Genomic DNA, 24,985 nt, shown 5'->3' with positions numbered 1-24,985 from the left:
AAGATAGAGGTACCATTTAAAATCCCCTTTTGCAGGTGAGGTAACTAAGATTTAAAGACATTAAGTAAATTTGCTCAAGGTTACATAGCTAGGTGTGGTGGTAGATTTAGAATTTGTACAGTCTAACTACTGAACCTGGGCTGTTAACCCACTGGATATTATTGCTTCAAATTTATGGAGCTGTGTCACTGTCAACTTGGCTTTGACGTTGTGCTGAGATGGTCTATTTCTTAATGTTCTTTGTTGATATTAATATTATTCTTATTAATATTACCCCAGTGAAAAACCATTAGCTCTGCTGGAGCCAGGAATGGTTAAATTTGATCATAGTACTGTGTGATTTCTACTACTCTGGGAGTGAGAAACTGTGTACCAGATGGATAGTGCTTAAGAGGCAGTGGAGCATGGTTTCTGAATCTCATTTCTTCACTTTTAAAGTAGAATCTACATCATAAGTTTGTTTTGACAGTGAAATCAAGTTTCAATGTAAAACATTTAGCAAGGCCTGGCACAAAGTAAGATTCAGTAATAGGTAATAACTTATTTTGGAGTTGTGTTGAGAATTGATAAGGAAACAAGATTACAAAGTTGGATAGCTACTTTGGGTTATAGTCTATAGCATTTATTTCATTGCTTTGCCTAAAATCTTATCTGTTTAAACTGGCGAAATACTTGTAATCGTATACAAGTATAGAGCTACATTTGCAGATTCAAATATAGCTTTAAGAGCACTTTGTAACTAGTAAGCAAAAGCAGTTAGAATGTGTGCATGAGTTTTTGGGTGTGGGGGAGATATGGTGTGCCCCCTTTTTCCTAAAGGGGGGGTCTAGGAGAAAATCTCATGATTTCTTTTACTTTGCTGGGGGCATCCTTAAGGCATTTTTTTTTTTTTTTTTTTTTTTTTAACCAGGGCCTAGACCCACTGTCCAAGGCCTTGACTGGAAGAAAGGTGATGTTTAGGGGTCTGAGAAAGAAGAGTGGTCTCTGTCTTAAGAAGGTTCTTTTATATAAAAGAGATAGTAGTAATGGTGTCTTGTTACCCTCACTTGTGCCTTTTGTTTCTCTTGCTGCTGCAAGATCCTTAATTATGCTTTGTTGGAAGATAGGTTGGCCTAGTGGAGTGAACACAAACCTTCGTTCAGACATATCTCCGTTTCAAGCCTGTTGCTAAATCTTACCAAGTCTTTGGGCAAGTGACCTTAATCTGAGACTGTTCCCTGTTTTGTAAAATGGGAATAATGATCTCAGGGTTCTAGATTAGATGAATAAGCTGTATCTAACATATTGTTAGTTTCTAGTGGGCTCTCTGCTGATTACATGAATGCAGTGGAAGCATCTTTACGAACCTGAATATAAGACAGGCTTCTTCACTGTAAAGATTTGCAGCTAGTATTTCTTTTCTCTATCTGTGTAGGTAAGTTTCTGCAGAAGAAAAAAAGGCATATTTTTATGGCTTTCAATTATTATTAGTATTATTATTATTATTCTTTTGAGTTAGCATTCTAATTTTGTCTAGGTGGGAAGAATAACTTTGGAGTGAAGGAATCCTGTTGGAAACTTGAAGTTCTAAGAAATATTCCTCCTAACAAATCTTAAAATCACTAGTTTTGGAGAGCAATGACCACTGTTTTTGTCTGCCCGGTTATTTGAATGGCTGAGTGTAGTGGTAAAATCCTTAGGCAGTCCTCATTGTGATAAGGAATTTGAGTTGTGACCAATCCACAATGCTTCCTCTTAGTTTTAGATTGAGTGTACAACACAGCATTGTGCTGAGATTGCGGGTGTTTGGAAGTTTGAGAGTGTTTTACAACCACTGCCTTGTTAGGTTTGTCCAGAAATACTGTTCTATAACCTGAAAAATTTTAAAAATTTCTTGTCTGAAAATTACAGATCATTATGTAAGGGATCTAGTTTACTAATCTAATCATTGTGACAGTATTGCTTTATTTGTACATAAATAGAGAAGATCTTTGTAAGAAAATCATGATACTTCTTACTATTTAGAAAATAATAGCTCTCAGTCTTGACTAAAAAAAGGAAAGAAAAAGAATAGTTTTTAACAGATTATAAATGTTTCTTGTTATTAGAATTAATGTTTTAGATGTTTTTGAGTTTTTATTTTTTTTTGTGGTGATGGTTTTTGCCTTTTTTGCTTTTACAGTTATCATAGTATTGACGGATAAGGACATTGGTGGGCAGTGATGGAGTCAGGCTAGAATGAAGCTTATTTTATTTTATATAATTATAATTATATAACTTTTATTTTTCTCATTCATACTATGTCTTACAAAGGTCTAACAAAGGTAGATTTTTTCATAATTTTTTAAAAACGGTATTTTTATAGCCATTGCTCTCTCTCCCCCTTTTTTTTTTTTGATTCAGGGCATATGTCTTTGGTCAGCATTGTATTACCAGTACCTAGCTCATGTTAGAGTTTAATTATTTCTGTTTGTGAACTCAAATACACATTTTTTGAAACCACACTGTGTGCAGTGCAGTCAGGCAGTATTTCCCCCAAGGCCCACTCAGCCTTCCTGCCAAGAATTTGAAGAGGAAGATGGAATGATTGTTTCTTAGAGTCTCTCTGTGAATAGTGATTCTCTGACATATTCATCTGAATGAAGTAATTGTTTTTCCTCAGTGAGCAAGAAAAAAAATCCAGGCAGCAAGTTACCTGAGTTCTAACATACTGATGGAAACCTCCCAGGAACCTAGGCAAGGGGGCATCCAGCAGTAGCAAATGAGAATAGGATTCCTAAATTTAAAAAGCAGATAACAAGACATCTTTTTCCTTTGTGGTCCACATTAGTTGCCATGCTAAAACTGCTAAGATAGGAACTTTATTAAAAAAAAAATAGATTAGTTTCCTATAGACGAAATTTTCTATATTACAGTGGTGTGCTTTTTCTGAAGGTCAAAACCTTATTGTAAAATGATAGTGAGACAGAGTAGAGGCCAGAGCTAAAAGGATTTGAGTAAGTGCTTGCTCATTGCGGTAGTGTGCGTTCCTTAAAGATGCTGAGTTATTTCTGAAACTTAGCAGATTCTGGTTTTCTTTGGTACTGTGGTCATTGGCTGTTTAGGGTAGTGGTGTCAGATTGTTGTTCCTTCTAGTACAGTTGCTATTTTAGCTCTATTGTATTCTTCATTCAAAGTCCTCTCTACCTGCTATAGAATGTTTCACAGTGTATGCTGTGCTGACTCCTTAGTACCAGGAGTGTGGACTCTGGGAAAACTGCCACCTTACTGTTGGAGTGGAAAAGTCAGTATTCTGGACTTCTAGCTTGGCTCTCTGATGTGATTGTATCTGGTATTAGTGTAGAGAAGACCCAATTAATGGACTCAGAGCAAAGAAGTTCAAAGCCTTTTTCAGCATTTAACAGGCTCGCAATAGGAGTCAAAAGGCAGAGAAATTTTATCATTGTCCTCAATTAATACATATCCTCATTTTTAATTGAGGTGCTTTTTATATAAAGTGAAACCATAGATGCGTTTTGACAATACATATACCTATGTAATCAGCACCTCAGTCAAGAAATGGAATATTTTTATCACTCCCCAAATTTCCCTCATTCTCAAGTCCATTCGATCCATACTTAGGCAACAACTGTTTTGATTACTATCACTGTAGATTAGTTTTTTGTATTCTTAAACATCATATAAATGGAATCATATAATGTTGCCTTTTTTTCTGGCGTTCACTCAACAGTTTTTTTTTAATGTTTATTTCTGAGAGAGAGGGAGAGAGAGACAGAGCATGGGGGAGGGGAAGGACAGAGAGAGAGGGAGACAGAGAATCTGAAGCAGGCTCTGCACTGACAGCAGCGGAGCCTGATATGGGGCTCAGCCTCACAAACCATGAGATCATGACTGAGCTGAAGTCGACACTTAACCAAATGAGTCACCCAGATGCCTCTCAACACAGTTTTTGATACCCATTTTGTTTCATGTATCAGACATGCATTCTTAATTCTTTGTATTCTTATTTCCATTGTATGAATGTATCACAATTTATTTATCCATGGTTCTGTTGGTGAACATTTGAGTTGGGTTCATTTTTGGTTCTTCTCAATAAAGCTGTTATATGATACCAGCCTATTTGTGGACATTTCTGTTGGATAAGTACTTAGGAGCATATGTGGTAGCTCACAGGGTGTGTGTGTGTGTATGTGTGTGTGTGTGTGTGTGTGTGTGTTTAATGTTTATTTTTGAAAGAGAAAGAGTCAGAGCGCAAGCAGGGGAGGGTCAGAGAGGGAGCGAGGAAGACACAATCTGAAGCAGCCTCCAGGCTCTGAGCTGTCAGCACAGAGCCTGATGTGGGGCTCGAACCAATGAACTGGGAGATCATGACCTGAGCCAAAGTCAAATGCTCAACCGACTGGGCCACCCAGGCACCCCACAGGGTGTGTGTTTTCATAAGAAATTGCCAAATGGTTTTCTACAGTGGTGATAACATTGTACAATCCCACTAGCCATGTATGAGAGGTTTAGTTGTTTCCTGTCTTTACCAATGTGTGGTGGGTTTGGTCCCTTTTAATTTAGCAATTCTTGTTGGTGGGAAGTTGTATTGCATTGTGGTTTTAATTTGCATTTCCTTGATCGCTAGTTTTATAGAATACCTTTTCATATGTTTATCAATCTTTTTATATTTTCTTTAGTTAACTGTGTTTCATCCAATTTTTCATTCAATATTTGAATGATGAATGACTAAGTTGGTACATGAGTGACTTCTGTGATTGTTGACTTTTTATCACACACATTTCAGCATTTATATGCACAGCTGATACCCCTCCTGCTCCAAGAAATGATGTTAGCACCTTTCTACCTAAAAGACCTGTAGGAGAGATCTATTTTTTGGTGATAAGTGTGTGTTTTTCAGAAGTAGACTTTAGTTTTGAACTACCACAAAGAAATAGAAATATCTGGTAACAATGTAAGACGGACACTTAAATTTTCATATTTTAAAATCTGTATTCCCATGCTTTACTTTAGAATGTATGAGAAAAGTTTTTGAATGTATTCTAGGAAATGGAAGAATTATCCTATGAATTTTGTATATATTTGTTGGTTAATGGTTTTAAAAATTGCAGGAAGTAATAGGTTATATGGACTGTAATAAAGTTATATGGACAGTTGAGTACACTTCCCAAATGTGAAAAAAGCCTATATATTGTCTATGTTTAATCATTGGCATATCCATGCACTTTAAAGCTTAGCATTTTATTACATACTTGATATGTGGTGTCAGTTAGCATCAGGAAGAGAGAATAAGCAAAAGTAATTCCTGTTTTCTTCATGGAATTGGAAGGTGAGACACTTGAAATAACCCACCTGTTCACTTTTTTAGCCTTCTACTTTCTATAATATACATTATAAAAGGCAACTCACACACAATATGTCAATCCTTTATGGTCAAGCTTATCCCTTTATCAACCCAATAGTTACTGCATTTCTTTTATTATTAGTGCATGTTTCCAACCGTTCCCTAAATTTTCTACCACTATTTTATTTTTATAAGCAGAAGGGGGAGGTCCTTGTATTCAAGACCTGTGCTTGCCAATTTCAGCAGTTCTGTGACACAGAAGAATAGAAGAGTGAAGGAAGTGACTTACATTGCCAGATAGAGTTAGTAAAGGGTGGGCAAAGAACTGTGTCAAAGAGAAGAAAGACATCTTCTTACAAAGATACAGACATATGAGAACATAGAACATATTAGGAGAATACAAGTAGATAATATTTTTGGGTAGTGTATAGTTTAAGACAAATCAGTTTATATTGAAGATGGGTAGAAGTGAGACCAGATTAGGAACATCTTGTGTACTGTGCTTAGGAGTTCAGATTTTATTCTATAGAATAGTTTCAAAAGTTTTGCAGAGTCACTTGGGTTGCTTTGTTTCTGTGAACAGTGTTCTCCAGTTTTCCCTCACAGGCTCTCTTTACCTGTTTAATGTTTTGCCTTCATTTGAGCAAAGAGTTCAGCATGTAAAAAGTTTGGAAACTGCCATTGAGATGTTAATATTTCATGTTCTGGCAGCAGTATAGAGGGTAGGTGAGAGGTACAGGACACAAAAGATGGGAAGATTACTAAGGATGCTGTTCAAATAGTTTGGGTAAGAGGCAGATAGTTTCTGCTTATTAAACAGCACTAGGGAAGTGGAATCGATTGTGGATCTGCTTAAGAGGTAGACTTAGGAGGACTTAGTGATGATGTGATTGGTTGGCAAAAGTGTCAGGACAAGGCAAAGGTAGTTTGTAACAAGTAATGGGAACCAAAATGATGTCCAGATTTTCCCCTGCTCCCCATTTTTTTTAACTTCCAGAAAAGTCCCAACTATAGTCTTAAGAACTTATTTAGTCCCAGAACCATTTGATAAGTTTGCCAACGTGATGTACCATCACCCCCAAACTCTTGAGTATGCATTTCTTAATAAAAAAGGACATTCTCCAGCATAATCACAGTATAACCATTAAAGTCAGGATATTGGCATCAGTGTATAGATTTCCTATTCCTCTGACCCCAAATACATTTCACTAGTTGTTCAAATGCTAACTCCTATAATAAAAAGATTCCATTCAAAATCATGGACTGCATGGAGTTATCTTGTATCTGGAACAGTGCCTTGATCTTTACTTTCATTCCTTTCACACCTTTGAAGATTATAGGGTAGTCATTTTGAACAAGGACCCTCAATTTGGGTTTGTCTAGTGTTTCCTTATTAGTGGATTCAGGTTATGCATTGTTGGCTAGAATTTCAAAGACGTGATGCTATTTTACTTTCATTACTTTTTATTAGGTAAACGTAATATCAGTTTGTCACATTACTGATGTTCACTTTCAGTCTTTCTCAATCTTTTTACATTGGGGAAACACTTAAAATTATCTTAGGAATCACATAAAATTATTATATGTACAGCTCATGGTACATCAGCTTGATCAGTAAGTTGTAGATAAAATAATTTATTGATAATTGTCAGCCCTCTTTTGAGTAGAGAATGTTGTCTGTGGATCTGTTTGTATTGGAAAGTTCATTAGTCAGTCGCCTCTTTTTGTGTGATTCCCTCTTCCCACAATGTGTATCTGTTTTTTTTTTAAATTTTTTTAAATGTTTATTTATTTTTGACAGAGAGAGACAGAGACAGACCACAAGTGGGGGAGGGGCAGAGAGAGAGAGGGAGACACAGAATCTGAAGCAGGCTCCAGGCTCTGAGCTGTCAGCACAGAGCCTATGTGGGGCTCGAACTCAGACCATGAGATCATGACCTGAGCCCAAGTCAGAGGCTCAACCAGCTGAGCCACCCAGGCGCCCTAGTGTATCTGTTTTAATACAAGTTAGTAGAGCAGGTAGAGATTACAGTTTTTGTTTTTTACTTTACTACTTTGTCTTTTTTGCCTTATTCAAATAGGCCTTACCATGAACTTCTACTGTATGAGATCCAAATTAGATATGGTATGTGCAAGAGTAGTTTCCCCTTCATGTTTAAAACTAAAAATGACATTTTAGCGAACTTTTCTTGGGGGAAAATACAACCCCCTGTTAATTAAGTTTAACTTACTTTCCTTGAGATAAATATCTTTGCATAAATTTTTCAGACTCATAAGAAATGTAATAAATTTCACGTAACAAGCTTAAACCAAAATGGGGCTTAATTTTTCTTAATGTAGGTTCAGCAGATTTAATTTAAATAAAGGTTGTAAATTCATTTTAATATTACTCACAGCATGAAAATTTTTCAACAGTGTTGAATAGTAAACCAACTCAAACCATAAGCCAAAGCAATATGAATAAAAATATTGCCTAGACACTATTTATTTTATAAAAGACTTGGAAAAAACATTTCCTTATTCAGTGATATGATCTGGCTCCAATGCAGGCCTAGCAGTTAGAAAAGAACTTCTTTTATTAGGTTTTAAAGACACTGCAGAGAAGGAAGGAGCTAGCAACAGAGAACAGTACTACCCGAGGAATGATATCAAGAAAAGAATGATACCAAAGGAAATTAAGGGACAAGAGAGTGGTAAAGAAGAGGGAATGCTTATTCAGTAAATGTAAAAAACTACAAAAATGGTAAAAGATCCAGTGGGATTTAGCAGCCAGTTTAAAATTTGGTTTTAGTGGAGTAAATGCAAATTGCAGATGTAGTAGAGTTGAATGGGAATGAGGAATTAAATTTGGCCAAAACAAAAACATATAAGTTAAAAAACAAAACATAGGTATTGTAATGTGAACTGAGAAATAGTGTTTTATGTTATTTCCAGTAAAGATATATATGATTGATGAGCCATGTGGACTTAAATCATTGTTCCAAACCATAAAATTTGCTGCTCACATGAATATTTGCACAGTGCTCCCCATATTGTTCATTTTGTGTTGCTTTTGTTAATCTACATTGCTAAGGACCTATTTAGCCAATTTTGGAGTCCCTGGAAGATTTTCACCTTAAGGCACATCTTTGATTTCCTGGTTAACTACAGTATAAGCCATGTGGAACTAGAATTACCCAACAAATTCTGTGCTTTTGAAGTATCAATCTTTTTAGTCACGTATTTATTTTTTTAGAGCTTGTGTTAAAATAACAAGAAATTTGATAAAAGAAAAAATGATAAATAGATGTTAAGGCTAGATTTATACCCAGTTTAAAAAATACAACATGTAACATGTTCACAGTACAGCTTTTAAAAATGTGTTTAAATATTTGATATTGTGTTTGTGACCTGGCCTGAAGTTCTTTGGTGAGAAAGAATGCATATAATTGACTTTAAAAAGATTTAATAATTATTTACTGACTAAAAAATGCTTTGAGGACTAAGCTGAACATTTGTGGCTTTGGGTAGGTGCTGAAGAGAGCTGTGGTGAAAAAGGAACGTCTTTTTCCTGAGGAAGCTTAAAATCTAGTGAGAAGAGACAGATAATACATGAATAGACGGATAGATAGATAGATGGGCACTTACTGTATTGCATACACTATTCCAGTGCTTTTATACAGTGCTATGGAGAAGAGTAAAACAGGGCAAGGGGGAAAGGAAGTATGATGCAAGGGAGTTATTATTTTTAAAACTTCTTTTCAATGTTTTTATTTTATTTTTGAGAGACAGAGTGTGAGCAGGGGAGGGGCAGAGAGAGAGGGAGACAGAATCTGAAGCAGGCTCCAGGCTCTGAGCTGTCATCGCAGAGCCTGACGTGGGGCTTGAATTCATGGACTGTGAGATTGTGACCTGAGCTGAAGTCGGATGCTTAGCTGACTGAGCCACCCAGGCACCCTAGGAGTTGTTATTTTAAATAAAATGATTAGGGAAAGTGTCATTGTTTAGGGGACATGTGAACTGATTCTGAAGAAAGCAATGGGCAGAACCATATGGATCTACTGGGGAGAGCATTCCGGCAGAGGGAGTGGCCAGTGCAAAAGCTCTGAGATAGCAGCATATTTTCTTCTTGAAGAAAGAACAAGATTAGAAAGAGTAAAGTTAAAAAAAGAATATAAGCACATAGTGTTGGTGGTGTGTGTAGATTATTATATAGATAGGTAACCATAAAAATTGACATTTATTCTGAGTGAAATGGCTTTTTATTATGTATTCCCAGATACTGTTAATCAGTTTGGCTATAATTAACAAATAAATTATTAAGTTGGGGTATGTATAGATTTCATTATATGAGGTTGGAGTGTTGGTAAGTGGTGTGGCCAGAAGAGGGCTCCTGGTGATTAGGGAAGCTGCTTTCAGATTCAGGGAAAATCCTAAACTGCCTGCTGAAGGTGATTGCAAGTTTTAAGTTATCCTTTTTGATCATCAGTACAATTTGGTTTGTTTTCCTGCGATCTATGTCTTAAAGCTTCTTAAATGACTTTGTAGTCTAATGGATCATCCTGTGCCATGTAATTTTAAAAATGTCTAAAAATTTCATAGTCATTTGGAGGCTTTGGCAGTTTGCTTAAAGTTACCCCTTGTTTTATTAGTATAACTAGTGTTCCTCAGTTACTTAGATTTAAAGGTAATTTCAAGGTTAATGTTTGTCTTGGAAACATCTTTTGAGGCTTACAGCTCTAATTTACTCTTAAGACAGGCTTTCAGAGCTCAACTTGTTTAACATGTGAACTTGCCCTCTTTGATTCCTTTAACCATCCTGAAATAAGTTCAAATGGTTTTGAATAATCAAAGATTTTTGAAAAGCAAGGTTCATGAGAAATTAGTCAAAAAGTTTCTGAGCAACTAGTTAAAAAAAAAAAAAAGCACTGAAATTAGGTCTGAAATGCCACTAAATGAACAAAGTATAATGACCAAAAGTTAGCCACTATTTTCTGGGACGTGGGTAAAAGTCCTGGAGTAATTCTCTTCTATCACAGCAACCTTATTTCTGATTTTTTTGAAAAGCAAAATTATTATCATACTTCTCCTTCATCCTAGGGTGGAACTGACTGTTGAGGCATCTCTTTCTTCAGACATCCTTAGGTTCATAATTCCCTGGACTTCACACTGTTGTGAAAGATGCTGCCAGAAGGACCCTGTTTTACCCACTGTAGTTACAAAGGGAAGAGTGATGCCACTCTCTCCCCTTTTCTTTCTAGAGATTACTTATACAAAGTATAACTTTATTTAATATAGGCTATCTGAATTTTCATTTATGTGAGAAATCTAGTGATGAATATCTATTAGAGCTTTCAGTTTCTTTGATCATTTATCCTTTGTTATATATCCAGAAGCAATAATTGGTAATGCTGTGGCTTCTTCATCGGTATCTCAAAATACTGTGTGAATCTTGCATTGCAAGCACAGCTCTGTCTAAAGGATTGAGATAAAGTAGGTACAATTCATGCTCATTATTTGCAGATCTGTATTTGCAAATTTGCTTATGCACTACAGTTTATTTTTGACACCAAAAAGCAATATTCATGATGTTTTCACAGTCATTTGTGGACTTGAGCGTGCACAGGGTGGCAAAAAAATCACTTGGCATGCACATTCCTTTCTGAGGTCAAACAAAGTGACTCTCTGCCTTCTTGTTTCAGCTCTCATACTGTAAACAAGTGTCCTTTTTATGGTTTATTTAGTGAAATATTTTTCATTAAAAGCTTTTCACTGGTAATTTGCCATTTAAAATGGTCTCCAGGCATAGTGGTGAGGTGCTGTCTAGTGTCGTGATGTGCCTTATGGAGAGCATAAGACAAGCTTTGTTCAGACATGAATTTATAGTATTGCTGACTGTGAGTCAGTGTTAATGAATCAACAATATGTATTCAGTACATGTCTTTATATAGAAATATACATATGAAAAGATTATGTATTGATCAGGTGGTCAAAATGTTTGTGAACAAGGCTTGTAGGAACTTAACTCTGTGTTTCCTCTAGGAGCAGTGGCTCAGTATTTGTGGTAACTTTATAGAACACAATTACGGCGAATAATGAGAATGGACTGTGTTTAATTAAGGGTGGTGATTCATAGAGATTTTAGGTATCTGAAATATTTCATAATTACCTCTTTAAACCATTGTTTCAGGTTTGTTTAAATACATACACACATACAGAGTTATTTATAATGTAAAATCTGATTTTTTCATGGGTTCTGGTTGGGTTAAAGGTCAGCGATTAACTCGTAAAGAAACATTTCCAACATTATTCTCTAGAAAATTAAAATGTGCCTGAAGCATATTGAGTGTTCAGCAAGTATTTGTTTTAGAATAATAATCTTTGAGCACTGTAGTGATTCTGGTTTTGGAAAAGAAGGCTGAGTATCAGTGTTAGAGAATAATACTCTTAGGATTTTATCATCTATAGTTAATGTAGACTGAGGCACATAAAAGAAAACTCAGTTGAATGTCTCTTTCTGGTCTCTACTTTGCTTGAAGCTAGCTGGAAGCTAGCAATCTTGAGAAATTTACTTAAATCTCTTCCAGCTTCAGTTGCTTTGTCTGTGAAGTGAGGAACATTTTCAATTTAAAATTTCTATGGTTTTCTTGACTTTGAGTCATTTTCATTCTTCTCATGCCCAATTGTCAAGGAAATTGTGTAATTTAATGTCAAAGTATATTAGCCATCAGACTTTATTTTCCTTACTTCCAAGTTTGGTCTCACTAGTTATTGATAAAAACGTAAGTTATGTATTTGATATATCTTGACATTATATACTTCTGGTAAAAAGAAATAAAAGAGCATTTCTGGATTTTACACTGACTTTTTAGGATACAGGATTCTGTTTGTTGATGTTTGTGTTTCTTACAAGTTCTAATTCTTCAGAATTAGAGTTTTAAAAGTGAAAGTGTGCATTTTTTGTTAATATTTTATTAGCTTTTCCTATATGGCAGTTTTAAGTTTTAGGTCAACTTTGTTTTCTTTTTCTTAATGTGGGGCTTTATAAACTACTTTTTAAAAGATCCCTCCCCCATAGGTATTTAATCAATTCTGATCTTATTGGATAAATATTTATTATTTTAATTAGGTCATTAGCTTCTTTAATAGATTATTATTAGAACTAATTTCCTAAAAACACTGGATTTTTTTGTTTAATTTTTGTGTTTATGAATACCAATAGAAGATGAAATTTTCATTCCTATTTTCCATTCCAAAACTGGGTCAGAGAAATCCAGTCTAATATATATACTACTTGGACAAATTTTTATGTAAGTCTGTCAGATATTTTTAGCCTTTTCAAATATTCTGGGATTCCTCTAATCTGACTTTTAGCTGTGTCATTGTATATTTTATATTGTGCTTTAAATTTTATACTGTGCTTTAAATCTGATTCTTTTACTTGGATTTACCATTTTTGACTAGGTCTGTTTGTAAGAATCTGTATTATTTTGAAAGCTATCTCTATGCCATGGTTGTAAATATGAGTCAGTTAACTTTATTGGCTTAAATTAAGATACTTTATTCTCTGTTCTTCCCAATATAACACTAAAGTTACAGAATGATAGTGATTTGAATTTTTGTTTTCATAATTGGCAACAGAAGTGTTCACCATTGACCAGTACTAGTACTATTTTAGAAATGCCAGTCATACACTTTCTATTTGTTGATAGGCTGACTGCTTACCAACAGTCTCCTCCCTACTTTTCACATATTCTTTATGATTAGCTTTATGACCTTTGTTCTTTCACCTTTTGCACTTTATGAATTGCTTTCAATATGGCATTTAACCTGTTTCACTCTCTTAAAAATTTGCCTGTTAGGTTGGACACACAAAGGGCAGTTGGTTGGGGTTTGCATTATCCCAAGGTACTGACCCTGTTATCGTGCTGTTCTATGCATAAACATCCAAGTGAAAAGTGTTCTGTTAATGTTAGGAGAGCTGACCTTAGATACAATTATGAAAGCAAGATTTTGATTGTTTGAAGGAAACCTATGAATAGTAGATTTACCTTATATACATTAGGATACTATATATATTCATTTGTGTAGGTCAGTGTTTTTCAGCGTGTTATTTTTAACCTGCCTTTCTCTAATGTTTTCATAGTTTGTCTTCTACATATACTAGCCAATAAGACTTTGATGACCTTTATTTTCTGTAGTTTTTTTAATTTTAATTTTTTGTAGAAAACAACAGATATGTTATTTAATGTGCTTCCTAAGACCTACTTTCCACCTCAAATAGAAATTTTGTTGTTGTTCTTGTCTGAGTTGTAAATAAGAACCACTTGACTTTTTAAAGGCATATTTAGTATGTATTACATCATAGCTTATTGATTATATTTGATCATCGAATCTCATGCACCTAGGAAAGTTTCCTTCTCTCTCCCTAAAGGACTATTTCATACTTCTTTCTTCAAATTTCTAACACTCTTCTCCCAAGATCACTCTGATGATGATGATAATGATGACGTTTACTTCCTACTTTAGAAAGAAGAAGGAAAACAGTTGAAGGAATGAGTAGAGAATTTCCAAAGACTTCTACCTCTGTAAAAACCCACCTATTTCCAGCTGTTTCCACATTGAAAAATATGGTGAAAAGAAATAGATTTAAAGTACCTGTGATACCACACTTCTTTTCTATCTTTTGCCATAAAGTTTCCATTTTTTTTAATTAAAACTAGTCCTCCATTTTTGAATTCTTTCCCATCATCCCCTTTTAATTAATTAAGAAGAACACCACAATTTCTTCTCTTTCTTGATTACGTTTCAAACTTTTTGTTTTGTACCAGATCACTCTTGTTAATATACAGATACACTACACTGCTAGGTCTCCAGTCTTGAAGAATAAAAAATTTTCTTTTAATTCTGTTTTCCCTACCAGTTACCACTCCCTTTTGTTCTTTTTTGCAGCAAACTCCTAACTTGTTTGTACCTACCATCTCCGTTCTCTTTTCCTACTCTCTTAAATCTACTTTAATCAGAGTTCAACTAACAAAACTCCTATTACTAGTGACTTCCATGTTACTGAATCCAATGGTCAATTCTTTCTGTTCATCCTACTTGATCTATCATCAACAGTTGTCATTTTATACTTTGTCCTTTGGGGTATACTTTCTTTACCTGAATGTTTCGAAGATACCACCCATTCCCAGTCCTCCTTGTTAGTTACCTTTGTTGGTTAGTCTTCTCTTTGAATGTTGGAGTGTCTCATAGCTCAGTCGTTGGAACTCTTCTCTTTCTATACTTACACTTCTAGTTGTAATTAGAATTAAAGAATTTTCCCCCCACACTACAGCTTATTTCTTAGCAAGTGTAGATTATAGAAAGTAAAATGAAATATTGCTATTTTAAAGCTATCTTTCAGACTTTCAAACCCCATTTCAAAACTTGCAGTGAGAACTGAGGCACTTTGGGAGATTTACCATCTAGTGGCAAGGGTTCGAAAAGTAGATAAGGCTGTTTTAATAAAGACCATTGTGATATAATGTAGTTATTCTTAGGACATGATAGAAGATGTATGTTGTATTTGTTTTAGCTCATAAACCTATAAAGATATTTTTAAAAGGAGTTTTATATGAACTTGGGCAGTGAATTGGCATTATTTTATATGACCTCAAACACGTCCATATAGGTATCTGCAAAGGGTGAAATTTAGGAATGACCATTATGAAAAGATTTTATATCAGATCAAATTTTAGTGTCAGTCTATAAAACTTTTATAAAAGCAAATGTGTCTGATATATAGCATTTGAAAATGTAGTTAAAAAATAAGTTTTAGGTGCTTACAATACCACCACCCAAAAGCAGTTTGTATTTTGAAATCTTGTATTTATGCAGTTTAAAAATCATGTTGTGATCATGTAATTTCCCTTAGCATAATATAAACATCCATGCCCTCAAATTTTTAAAAATGAACATCGTGTTTAGGAATTGCACTATATGTATCCCATCTCATGGATTCCTTTTCTTGAACGTTTGGGTTTTGATTATTTTTATTTACATTTATTTTTATTTTTTGCTTTTGTGGATAAAGCTGCAGTGAGCATCCTTTGCATAATTTTTTTTTCTGTTTTAGGATTACTTCCTTAGGATAGATTGCCAGAAGTGGAGTTACTGGGTCAGAGGGTATGAACTTATGAACTTTTTTTCCTTTTTTAAAAAATAAAAGTAAAACTTTTTGTTTATTTACTGTCCATTCAATTTATATTCATTGTGAACGATGAAAATCATAATGAATTGTACTTGGTGACTGTTGGAAAACTATGTCTTAAGGCAAGGTTCTATGATCAGAGAAGTTTGGGAAATTCCTAAGGTAAGAAGGCCTTTTTATCTTGGTTTACCTCAGCATTTCCTGAACTTAACTGAGCATTGAATGTTTTTTTTTGTTTTTTTGTTTTTTTTTTTATGATGTACTTCATAACATCTTTTGGAAGCTTTACAAAAGATATCATTTATGAACTGATTTAAAATTGAAAATGATTTTATTGGTTAAATTATGTTTTGTTGGTCAAAGCAACTAAATTATCAGGCTTCATTCTAAAATTGTTTAAAAGATTAAAATAAAGCTGTTTACTATGTGATTTTTGTGTCTGTCTTTATAAAGTGTCGTAATTTCTACATTTTAAACTTTATTGATTTCTAAAGAACATCTTAATGTCTCCATGGCATCAGATACTTTATAATCTTTAATGAAATTTGGAATATAGACCTAGGACATAAAAGTGGAAGATAATATAGATTGAACAAACCTTTTTCTCCCCCCCCCCACCCCCATTTTTCCCTACAGAATGTGAAATCCTTTGCATCTTCTGATAGTCTAGCCAAGGTCCAAGAAGTAGCAAGCTGGCTTTTGGAAATGAATCAGGAACTGCTCTCTGTGGGCAGCAAAAGACGACGAACTGGAGGCTCTCTGAGAGGTAACCCTTCCTCAAGCCAGGCAGATGAGGAGCAGATGAACCGCGTGGTAGAGGAGGAACAGCACCAGCAGCAGCAGCAGCAGCTCCGACAACAAGAGGAGGAGCACACCGCAAGGAATGGTGAAGTCATCCGAGCAGAACCTAGGCTTGGAGACCAGAACGACTCCCAGCAAGGACGGTTGGAAGAAAACAACAATCGATTCATTTCGGTAGATGAGGACTCCTCAGGAAATCAGGAAGAACAAGAAGAAGACGGAGACCATGCTGGTGAGCAAGATGAGGAGGATGAAGAGGAAGAGGAAATGGACCAGGAGAGTGATGATTTTGATCAGTCTGATGACAGTAGCAGGGAAGATGAACATACACATAGTAACAGTGTCACAAACTCCACTAGTATCGTGGACCTGCCTATTCACCAACTCTCCTCCCCGTTCTATACAAAGACAACAAAAGTGAGTATATTTAGTTCACTGTTCCCCTGAGACGTTTACCTATCCACATTCATTGTAATGAAACTGTCCTCATGCTCTTTGTTATTACCACAAAATTCGTCATCAGATGTGTAGTAATAAAATGAATTAATTTTTGTTTTACAGAAAGTATTAGAAACAGAAGTACTGATAATGGCACAATCTTATTACAAACGGAGGGAAGGGTAATTGATCCTATTACTATGAAAAATCATTAATATCAAATTTTACCATAAATTTTATCCCTAGGACAGGTGTTAGTAGTTTGTGTGCAGTGGAGAGTGTTGCAGTGAAACACGATTTGTGTAAATCAAATCGTAAAGAAACTTTTCTTATTTACAAAATGCAGCTGCTGGGGTGGGCTGTGTATTCACAGGTGTCACTCCAAGGCACAAGTTATTGTCAAGTTTCTGCCACCACTTCCCTTATCTGCAATTTTTGTTTTCCTTCCCATTCCTAGAAGACAGCTCTGTTGTATGTGCCTTCTTATCTCATTCAGCTAGTAGTAGCCCATGGAGTTAGCCATAGTCTTGTTTCAAAAGGTAGGCAGACTTCTGTCTAAACCAGAGAAATCTTAGCAACTCTGGGACTTGTTGATTAATCTAGTGCTAGAACAACATTTCCATTGGATGCAGTCCTTTGTGGCTATGCCAGAAATTAAGGACTGAAGTATACCAGTCAGTCATACTGTCTGTCATCTTTGCTACTAGATAGGCAGGGAGGTCCTGAAACATTGAAGTCGACTGAGATGGAAGGAGGAAGTGATTGGGCAGTTGCAGTAAATTTGGAATTGCCGGTGCTTGTTTGGGATGGCATGTGGGCTTCTTTCCTCAAAATACTCCTGGCTACTCCTTAAAATTGTGGTTATGACTAAGGGTGGGGATTGTAGAAGAAAAGAAGCAGCATTATTTCTCTCACTCCCCAATCTTTCTGTTGTAGTCTCTCCCCTTCCCTCCCAATTTAATATAGTCAAAATGAAATGATATAGTGCCTGGGCTTTACCTCAAAATAATACTGAAGGGGAGAAAAGGAGACAGTATAGATTGGTCATGAGTTGCTGATTGTTGAGGCCAGGTTACAGAGATTAGGGTGGGGGTGGCTCATGAGTATTCTTCTGTGTGGTTTTCAAAGTATGTTTAAAATATTCTATAATCGAAACATTTTTAAGTTGTAAGGAATATGAACACACATACACACTAACCCTAGAAAATGATAATCAAAGTTGTAAATAGGAGTTTTCTTTACATACTTGGTCTTGTTGACTAGCTCCTAAGTCAAGTAAGTGCTGACTTCTCCTCCTCATTGAATTTTATTTTCTCTGTATTTTGGTGCTGTTGAAATTACAGGAAATTCAATAAGACATCAGGTACTTTTTGCTGGACTTAGAATTTAATCAATATTTTAGGCAGTGTTGCTATCTATGGTCTAAATTTAAAGAGGAGAGAAAGTGAAAAGAATTATATTCAGAATGAATGAGTTATGTAACACAAATTTGCCCCTCCCCCCCCAACCAGGCTTCTACGCTCATAAATCTTTATGTTTGCATGCTGTTTGGTTCTTTATCATTTGAAAATTAGATAAAAATCATGACTGTCCATGTAGAGTAGACTTATAAGTTAAACAGTTTTTGGTATGGAATATTTTCATTCAAATGATAGCTTACTTACTTTACAGACATTAAAATGAATAATGTCCGTAGTAGTCTATCCTCTTGTTCTTATTTGCTTATTTTTAAATTTTATAGTGAATCAGTGCTTTAGCCCATAAAAAATATACAAACAGATGTAACATCGTCTCCCTTAATGTAACTTGACCTGGAATAAAATGTCTCAGGAACTAGGTTTAATACTTGAATTGCTGTATCATTTTTGCTTAAGGTTGTGAAACTTTAAACTCCTTCTAAAACATGTTTATCCCTAATTTACCTAGCCTGTCTGCAAGTTTAGATTTTATTTAGTTGGTTTGAGAAGGGGCTGACTTCAGTAGTGATTTATATCCATTCTTGCCATCTCTGTCTCAAGGTGTTGAAGTGCTTTGAATCTCTACCCCTAATAGCTACAGCCTGCTTTGTTGGTAAGGCTAAGACCTTTTACAATGCAGTCCACCCAGCTTCTGTCCCCCAGATCTCTTGATCTCTCCCCCTCAAGATTACTACATTAAAAGAGGGGGTTTCTACCTCTCTTTTTCTTGAGGATTCAAGTGGAAGAACGGGGCTTAATATTTTACTGCATTATCTTGTTTAAGAAAGAAGTTTAATTGAAACTAAGCATTGTTGAACAATGCAAAGCTATCAGTGAGTTCTGCTATATTTTAAAGACAAGAAAGCCAGCTAGACAAAACATATAGTTTTCCAAAAGGAGAAGTCATTAGATTGTTCTGTAGGAAAACTACCAGTACACAGGTTTGACAGATGCTTTATCTTTTTTTTTCCCTTCAAGATGAAACTGTAAACAGAACTTTTAGGTGTATTTTATGTAGTTATATTGTTACCTCCTTAAAAACAAAGTAACAATTTTAAGGCAGTTTTTTCCTAGTGTCTCTCAGGTCATGAAATGCAAGATATTGTGCAGTCCACACAAGGCCATAGGAGTGGACTGAGTACTAGCAACTGCAGGGTTAGATGTGTATATGTGCATGAGTGTGTGTGTGTGTGTGTGTGTGTGTGTGTGTGTGTGTGTGTGTATAGGTATGCTGTGTACATACTTTTGATATGTTGTTTATTTTGAGGTCATTTTCCTTCACAAATATGGCAAGAAGAATATAAACTATTTGACTGCCAAGGCAGCAATGCCCTTCTACAATGAGCTATTTTGAGCTTCATTTGGCCCATTTTCCTTTTTTCTATTCTTGAAACTCTTCTTAGGATCATTCCCAGAGTGCTTTATTTTCTCACCAATACTTTACAGATTTCACCTGTTACTTCATTGCTTAAGAAGAAAATGTTGGTCACTCATGTATATAATAAATCTTAATATAGTAAATAAGGAAAGGCTCTCATTATTTCAAATATAGAACTGTAGATTGCGAGTAACTTGTTTTGTGAGTGTTCCGCAAGACCAGCAAACATTTCTAATACATTTTAACTTGATAGACGAGCAATGTCTTGCAATACGAGTACCATGTGATGCCAAACGTCACATGATCACAACTCGCTTTGATATACTTCCTAGTGCTTTGATTACAAGCATGTTTCCGGAATGAATTATGCTCCCAAACCAAGGTTTTACCATATTTTTATTTTGGAGCAGCTTTAAATTTTGATCATTCTAAACATAAAACACTTCAACAGACTTTACCCTTGGCCACAGTTTCTTTTAAGTCTTCTTAAACTGTGACTTTTAAGAAGAGTAGTGGTATAAGAATCATTTTTAAACCCCCCCCCTTTTAATATGGGATTAGCCTTTTACTTTACAGTTTTATCCAACATATCTTTCACGTGTTTGTTTTTTGGGGGGGGGTGCAGTTTCTTAAATATACCCTGGCGCCAGCTATACTTACTTATTCAATCATTCCTGAACATGCTGTATATGCAAATATATTAATGAGAAAATCCACTTTTGGTCTTTCCTTGCCTTGGTCTTTTCTTTGAAAACATACTGAAACTATCAAAACTCTTAGGACAGTCTTTTTTTCCCCCTAGTCACCAAAGATTTGTTCATATGGGAACCTACCTAATAATGTACATTAGAAATTTCAGACCATCTTAATGTTAAAAGTCAAGTGTAAGCGCAGTCAAGAATTGGTATTTATTAAGCCCGTATACTGTTTGCAAGTTCCTGTGATAGATAAGTAAGTAGAAGTTACAGAGAGACCAAAAATGACACTGTAAGTGATCAGAGATTTTAATCCAGATCTGCCTAATTTAACAAAACAAAACAAAACAAACAAAAAAACCCCCACACCTTTCTTTCCATGTGCTATGCTGCCCCTTATGGTAGAATTTGGAAAATATTGCTACACAAGATTCTCAGCAGAACTACAAGTCTATTCAGGTTCTAGACTCTGGAGTGTGATAACTTTCTAATACAGTGTCGCATTTGAAATCATTAGGGCTCAGTTAAGTAGTTTTCTGTGTGGTATTTAACAAAAATTATTGAAGATATAAAGGTTCAAGGCTAAAATTGTAACAAGAAGAAATGACAGTGAAATTTGAGATTGGAAAACAGGTATCACTTTTCCAGAGTACACCAAACCTGTTTTTAACCAAGAGTTCTGTGCTGTCTATTTCTGTAAATTTGACTAGTCTGCCTATAAATTCTACAGTCAGCTTGCTTCCTCAGATAGGAATGCTCATGTTTTCAGTTTTAACTCCCTCTGTACAGCCTTATATAAAAAAAAAAAAAAAAAATCTTGGCGTGCCAGGGTGGCTCAATCCGTTAAGTGTCTGACACTTGGTTTTCACTCAGGTCATTATCTTATGGTTGTGAGATTGAGGCCTCATTGAGCTTGTGCTGGGCATGGAGCCTACTTCAGATTCTCTTTTTCCTTCTTTTGCCCCTCCCCTGCTTGTGTGTGTGTGTGTGGGGGGGGTGGGGGTGGGTGGATTTGTTTTCTAAGGAGATGCCCAGCCCATACATAAAACTGTTTTGACATGTTTAATGCAGAGTAGCAACTCATTTTCCACTAAAATGAAAAGCAAATGAGGTTACCATTAGACCAAGTCTTTTGTATTCTCCTGATGTTTTCATGAACAAAACCATGCTTGAGCACCAGTTTCTGCTTCTTCCATGCCTGTCTTGTTGTCTTCCATCTGTTGTCACATAATTTTGTTCCTTAACCTCAAATTAGTCTATTTTTTCCCATCCTGACTGTTAGATTTCTCCTAGTAACTAAACAGCTTTTTTATCCTTTTTGCCTCAAATAAGAAATAAATGTCTATTAAAATTGACAAAAGTCTGAGGCTTTTTCTTGTTTCTAGATTCTAAACAGTAGAGAAATTGGGCACAATGATCACTAGGGGACCAGATTAGGGGATCAGAATGACAGTTTTGTTTCTAGTCTTCCATTCTCCAACCACTCTTTTGAACAAGAGCTCCTGAGAAACTTTGTAGGACAATGTGACTAACATCTGAAATCTAACAGGCTGTAAATTCTATTCTGTTGAATGTAGAGTTCTAGAGAGTGATGTCTGCTTCAGGAAGTCCCTAGCCTTCCTTGTCTTGTTCTTGTTAAGACAAAGAACTTAAATTCAAATTGTGTTAGGTGCAAATACATCCAGAGAGCAACAAGAGCTATGTAAGGCAGTCATCTTGAATAACATCCACTAGTAAACATAGCCCAGTGAATAGAGCCTTGCTTCCCACCTTTGTGAAGGAGGATACCATAGAAATATTCACTTTGCCCAGTTTAACCCAATTTTAAACACATGGATTTGGGGCTCCTGGGTGGCTGAGTCGGCTAAGTGTCCAGCTCTTGATTTCAGCTCAGGTCATGATGTCATGGTTTGTGGGTTCGGGCCCTGCATCGGGCTGTGCGCTGACATTGCAGAGCCTTCTTGGGATTCTGTCTCTCCCTCTCTCTCTGCTCCTTCCTCACTTGTGCATGCATTCTCCCTGTCTCCTGTCTCTCTCAAATAAACGTTAAATTTTTTTTTAAAAAACTTTAGAAAAAAACCCATGTGGATTCACTCATATGTGGAATTTAAGAAATAAAACAAACAAGCAAAGGCAAAAAAGAGAGGCAAACCAAGAAACAGACTCTTAACGACAGAGAAAAAACTGGTGGTTACCAGAGGTGAGGTGGGTGGGGGGATGGGGAAAATAGGTGATGGGGATTAAGGAGTGCACTTGTGATGAGCACTGGGTGTTGTATTGAAGTGTTGAATCGTTAAATTGTACACCTGAAAATATTACACTGTGTGTTAACTAACTGGAATTTAAATAAAAACTTTAAAAAATAAACATGTGGAGAGGATAGTGGAAGTGAAGGGAAGGGGACACCCTGGAGAAGATGGGTTTTCCCTTAAAGTGGTAGAGTGAAAATAACTTTTCAGATTTGAACTTGAATTCTGATTGTGCCACCTATTATATGACAATGATCTCATGGACTGTTTCTTTATCTGTAAAATAAGACTATAATACCTACTTCTCAGGGTTTTTATAAGGATTAAGTAAAAAAAAAAAATATATATATATATATATATATATATATATATATGAAGCAAGTAAGTACTGTAGTGCCTGGGACACTCAGGTGTCAGTTGACAAATGAAGGCTTGTGACCTTATTTCTGTTTATCTGTCTATCCCTCACCCTTAATCTCACAAATACACTTCACTCCCCACAAAGGAAACAAGTCTTGTGGTTTTTTTTAATGACCTTTAGAGTTCAGTCATCATATCACCCTCTAGTGGAAAAAAATATAAATAAATAGATAAATACTTGAAAGAGTATAGTTGTGGATTGGGAACAAACTGTAATAAGCTGAGCCCATCTCTGATAAAAATAAAAATGTGACCTAAATTTCCAAGGGAATGCTATTCACAGATCTTCCCAGTTGATAGGTATATGCAATTTCCTTTAATTAGAATTTGTCAAGTTTCTCTAAACTTCATTCTTTTAAAACATGTTTGTTTATTTTTAAGGTTTATTTATTTTTTGAGAGAGACCAGAGACAAAAAACCAACATTTTTGTTGGTGATGGGGAAGATGGTATGAAGAGGATAAAGGAGTGTATATCATCATGGGTTCTGTTTTCACTTTGCTGGATAACTCCAAAATTATGTCTTGAGCGCTCCTCATTCACCCAAGCCTCAGTCCTGCATTTCCAGTTGTCTCTTGGGCATTGTCATCTGAGTGATCCACTGAATGCTAAAATTACTATTTCTTCATACCAATTTTTAATTTTCCTCCTCAGATTTTCTGGTCTCTGTTAGTATCCTGATTTTCTTCTGGTCCTTTGGTGGAAAAATGGTTTGACTTTTTCTTATCTTCTAAACCTATAGGCCCACTGAAGAGTTTAACAGACTTGAATACTTGGTCTTCCTTTTACTTACCCCCAGGTGCTGTAAGATCCAAATTGGACAGTCCATGTTTAAAAATGTTAGCAGCATCTTTGCTTATGTTTCTTTTTCTTTGCTTAGGCTACAATGTGATGTGCTTGACAATGAGTTAGCAGTATGAATGATTGGATGAATTTTTTAAAAAACGGATTTTTATCTCTGTATGGATTAGTAACCTCAATATAAATATCTGGTGACTGATTTCCCACTAATGAAGTCAGATCCATAAGTGGACATTTGAAGTCTTTCACAATCATACTGTAGTGTCTTTCTACCTGATTTCATTTCCATGGATCCACTTGCTTTTGATGATCCCTGTTTCTCTCTAGCTGGCCAGATCCTTCAAACCCAGGTCTGATTCCATCTCTATTTTTATATCTTCTTAGAATTAGAAAAGTCATTGAACTACTTTTTGATTCTTTACACAGTTCATTTGGTATTGCCTTATGACTTTTGGGTAAGTTTTGTCTTGAGTTGACATTTCCTACTTTTTTTTTTTTTTTTTTTGAACAGTAGAAATTTGATGTATTTGTCTCTAGTGCTAATTTAGGTTGAGAGTTACAATTCGCAAATTGTAATGTGAAACAATTCTCATTTCACCTCTTAAGATGTACCCAGGCTAGACTATAAATTATAAATAAGCATGGCATTTAAATTTAGATTAAAACTCAAATATGCAGTATAAAGATAGTTACATTGAAGAATGTTACAATACAATTAGCCATTCTAGGGTAAGACTCTCCTGAGAAGTTAAAATTCCAATTTAAGAACCATATTGCTAAGATGCAGAAATTAATTGAAGGCAACTTCTATAACCGTTAGCAATCATCTCTTTGAAGAAAATTTAACAACAGGAAAATACTTAAAAATATAATGTTTGCTGAAAATATAGAACTCAAAACTGTGTATACAGTATGATCCTACTTATGAAAGAAACATACATTAAACCTGTATATGCATGGGAAAAGATCAGGAAGAAACCACATGTTAGGAATTCCCTCTGAATATGGTTATTTCTATTATATATTATATACTTTTCAGAATTTCCCAAGCTTGCTACAACAAGCGTATATTACTATGATTTATTAAGAAATAAACTGTATCTCCTGGAAACTAGTTCGTATTTTACTTAGTCCTTTGAATAACTTCCATAATAATGCTCCAATAGAAGATTGAACAGAAAGGACCCCTCATACAGAAGGGCATTATATAATGATATCTTCATAAAAATGCAACTGAATATACTGGAAAGCAA

The 24,985-nt window shown here is 35.3% G+C and overlaps 1 protein-coding gene across 4 annotated transcripts in view; it reads left to right on the top strand.

Annotated features, from left to right (window-relative positions):
• The window catches only part of FBXW7 (F-box and WD repeat domain containing 7), a 222,861-nt gene that overhangs the window by 114,004 nt on the left and 83,872 nt on the right, over positions 1-24,985 (top strand). For 2 of the 4 annotated variants that reach the window (XM_047091435.1, XM_047091438.1), the window contains exon 2: positions 16,131-16,712. In XM_047091435.1, coding sequence (XP_046947391.1) covers positions 16,200-16,712 — 513 coding nt within the window. In that variant the 5' untranslated portion in view covers positions 16,131-16,199. Of the gene's footprint in view, positions 1-15,419; positions 15,470-16,130; positions 16,713-24,985 lie in introns of those variants that run through there. The other 2 variants (XM_047091436.1, XM_047091437.1) reach the window with 2 other exon arrangements.

The sequence above is a fragment of the Lynx rufus genome, unplaced genomic scaffold (genome assembly GCF_022079265.1).
Source record: "Lynx rufus isolate CCGP_SWC_20201006 ecotype Redwood Valley unplaced genomic scaffold, mLynRuf1.p SCAF_3, whole genome shotgun sequence".
Lineage (NCBI taxonomy): Eukaryota > Metazoa > Chordata > Mammalia > Carnivora > Felidae > Lynx > Lynx rufus.
This window is presented reverse-complemented; position numbering and strand designations above follow the sequence as displayed.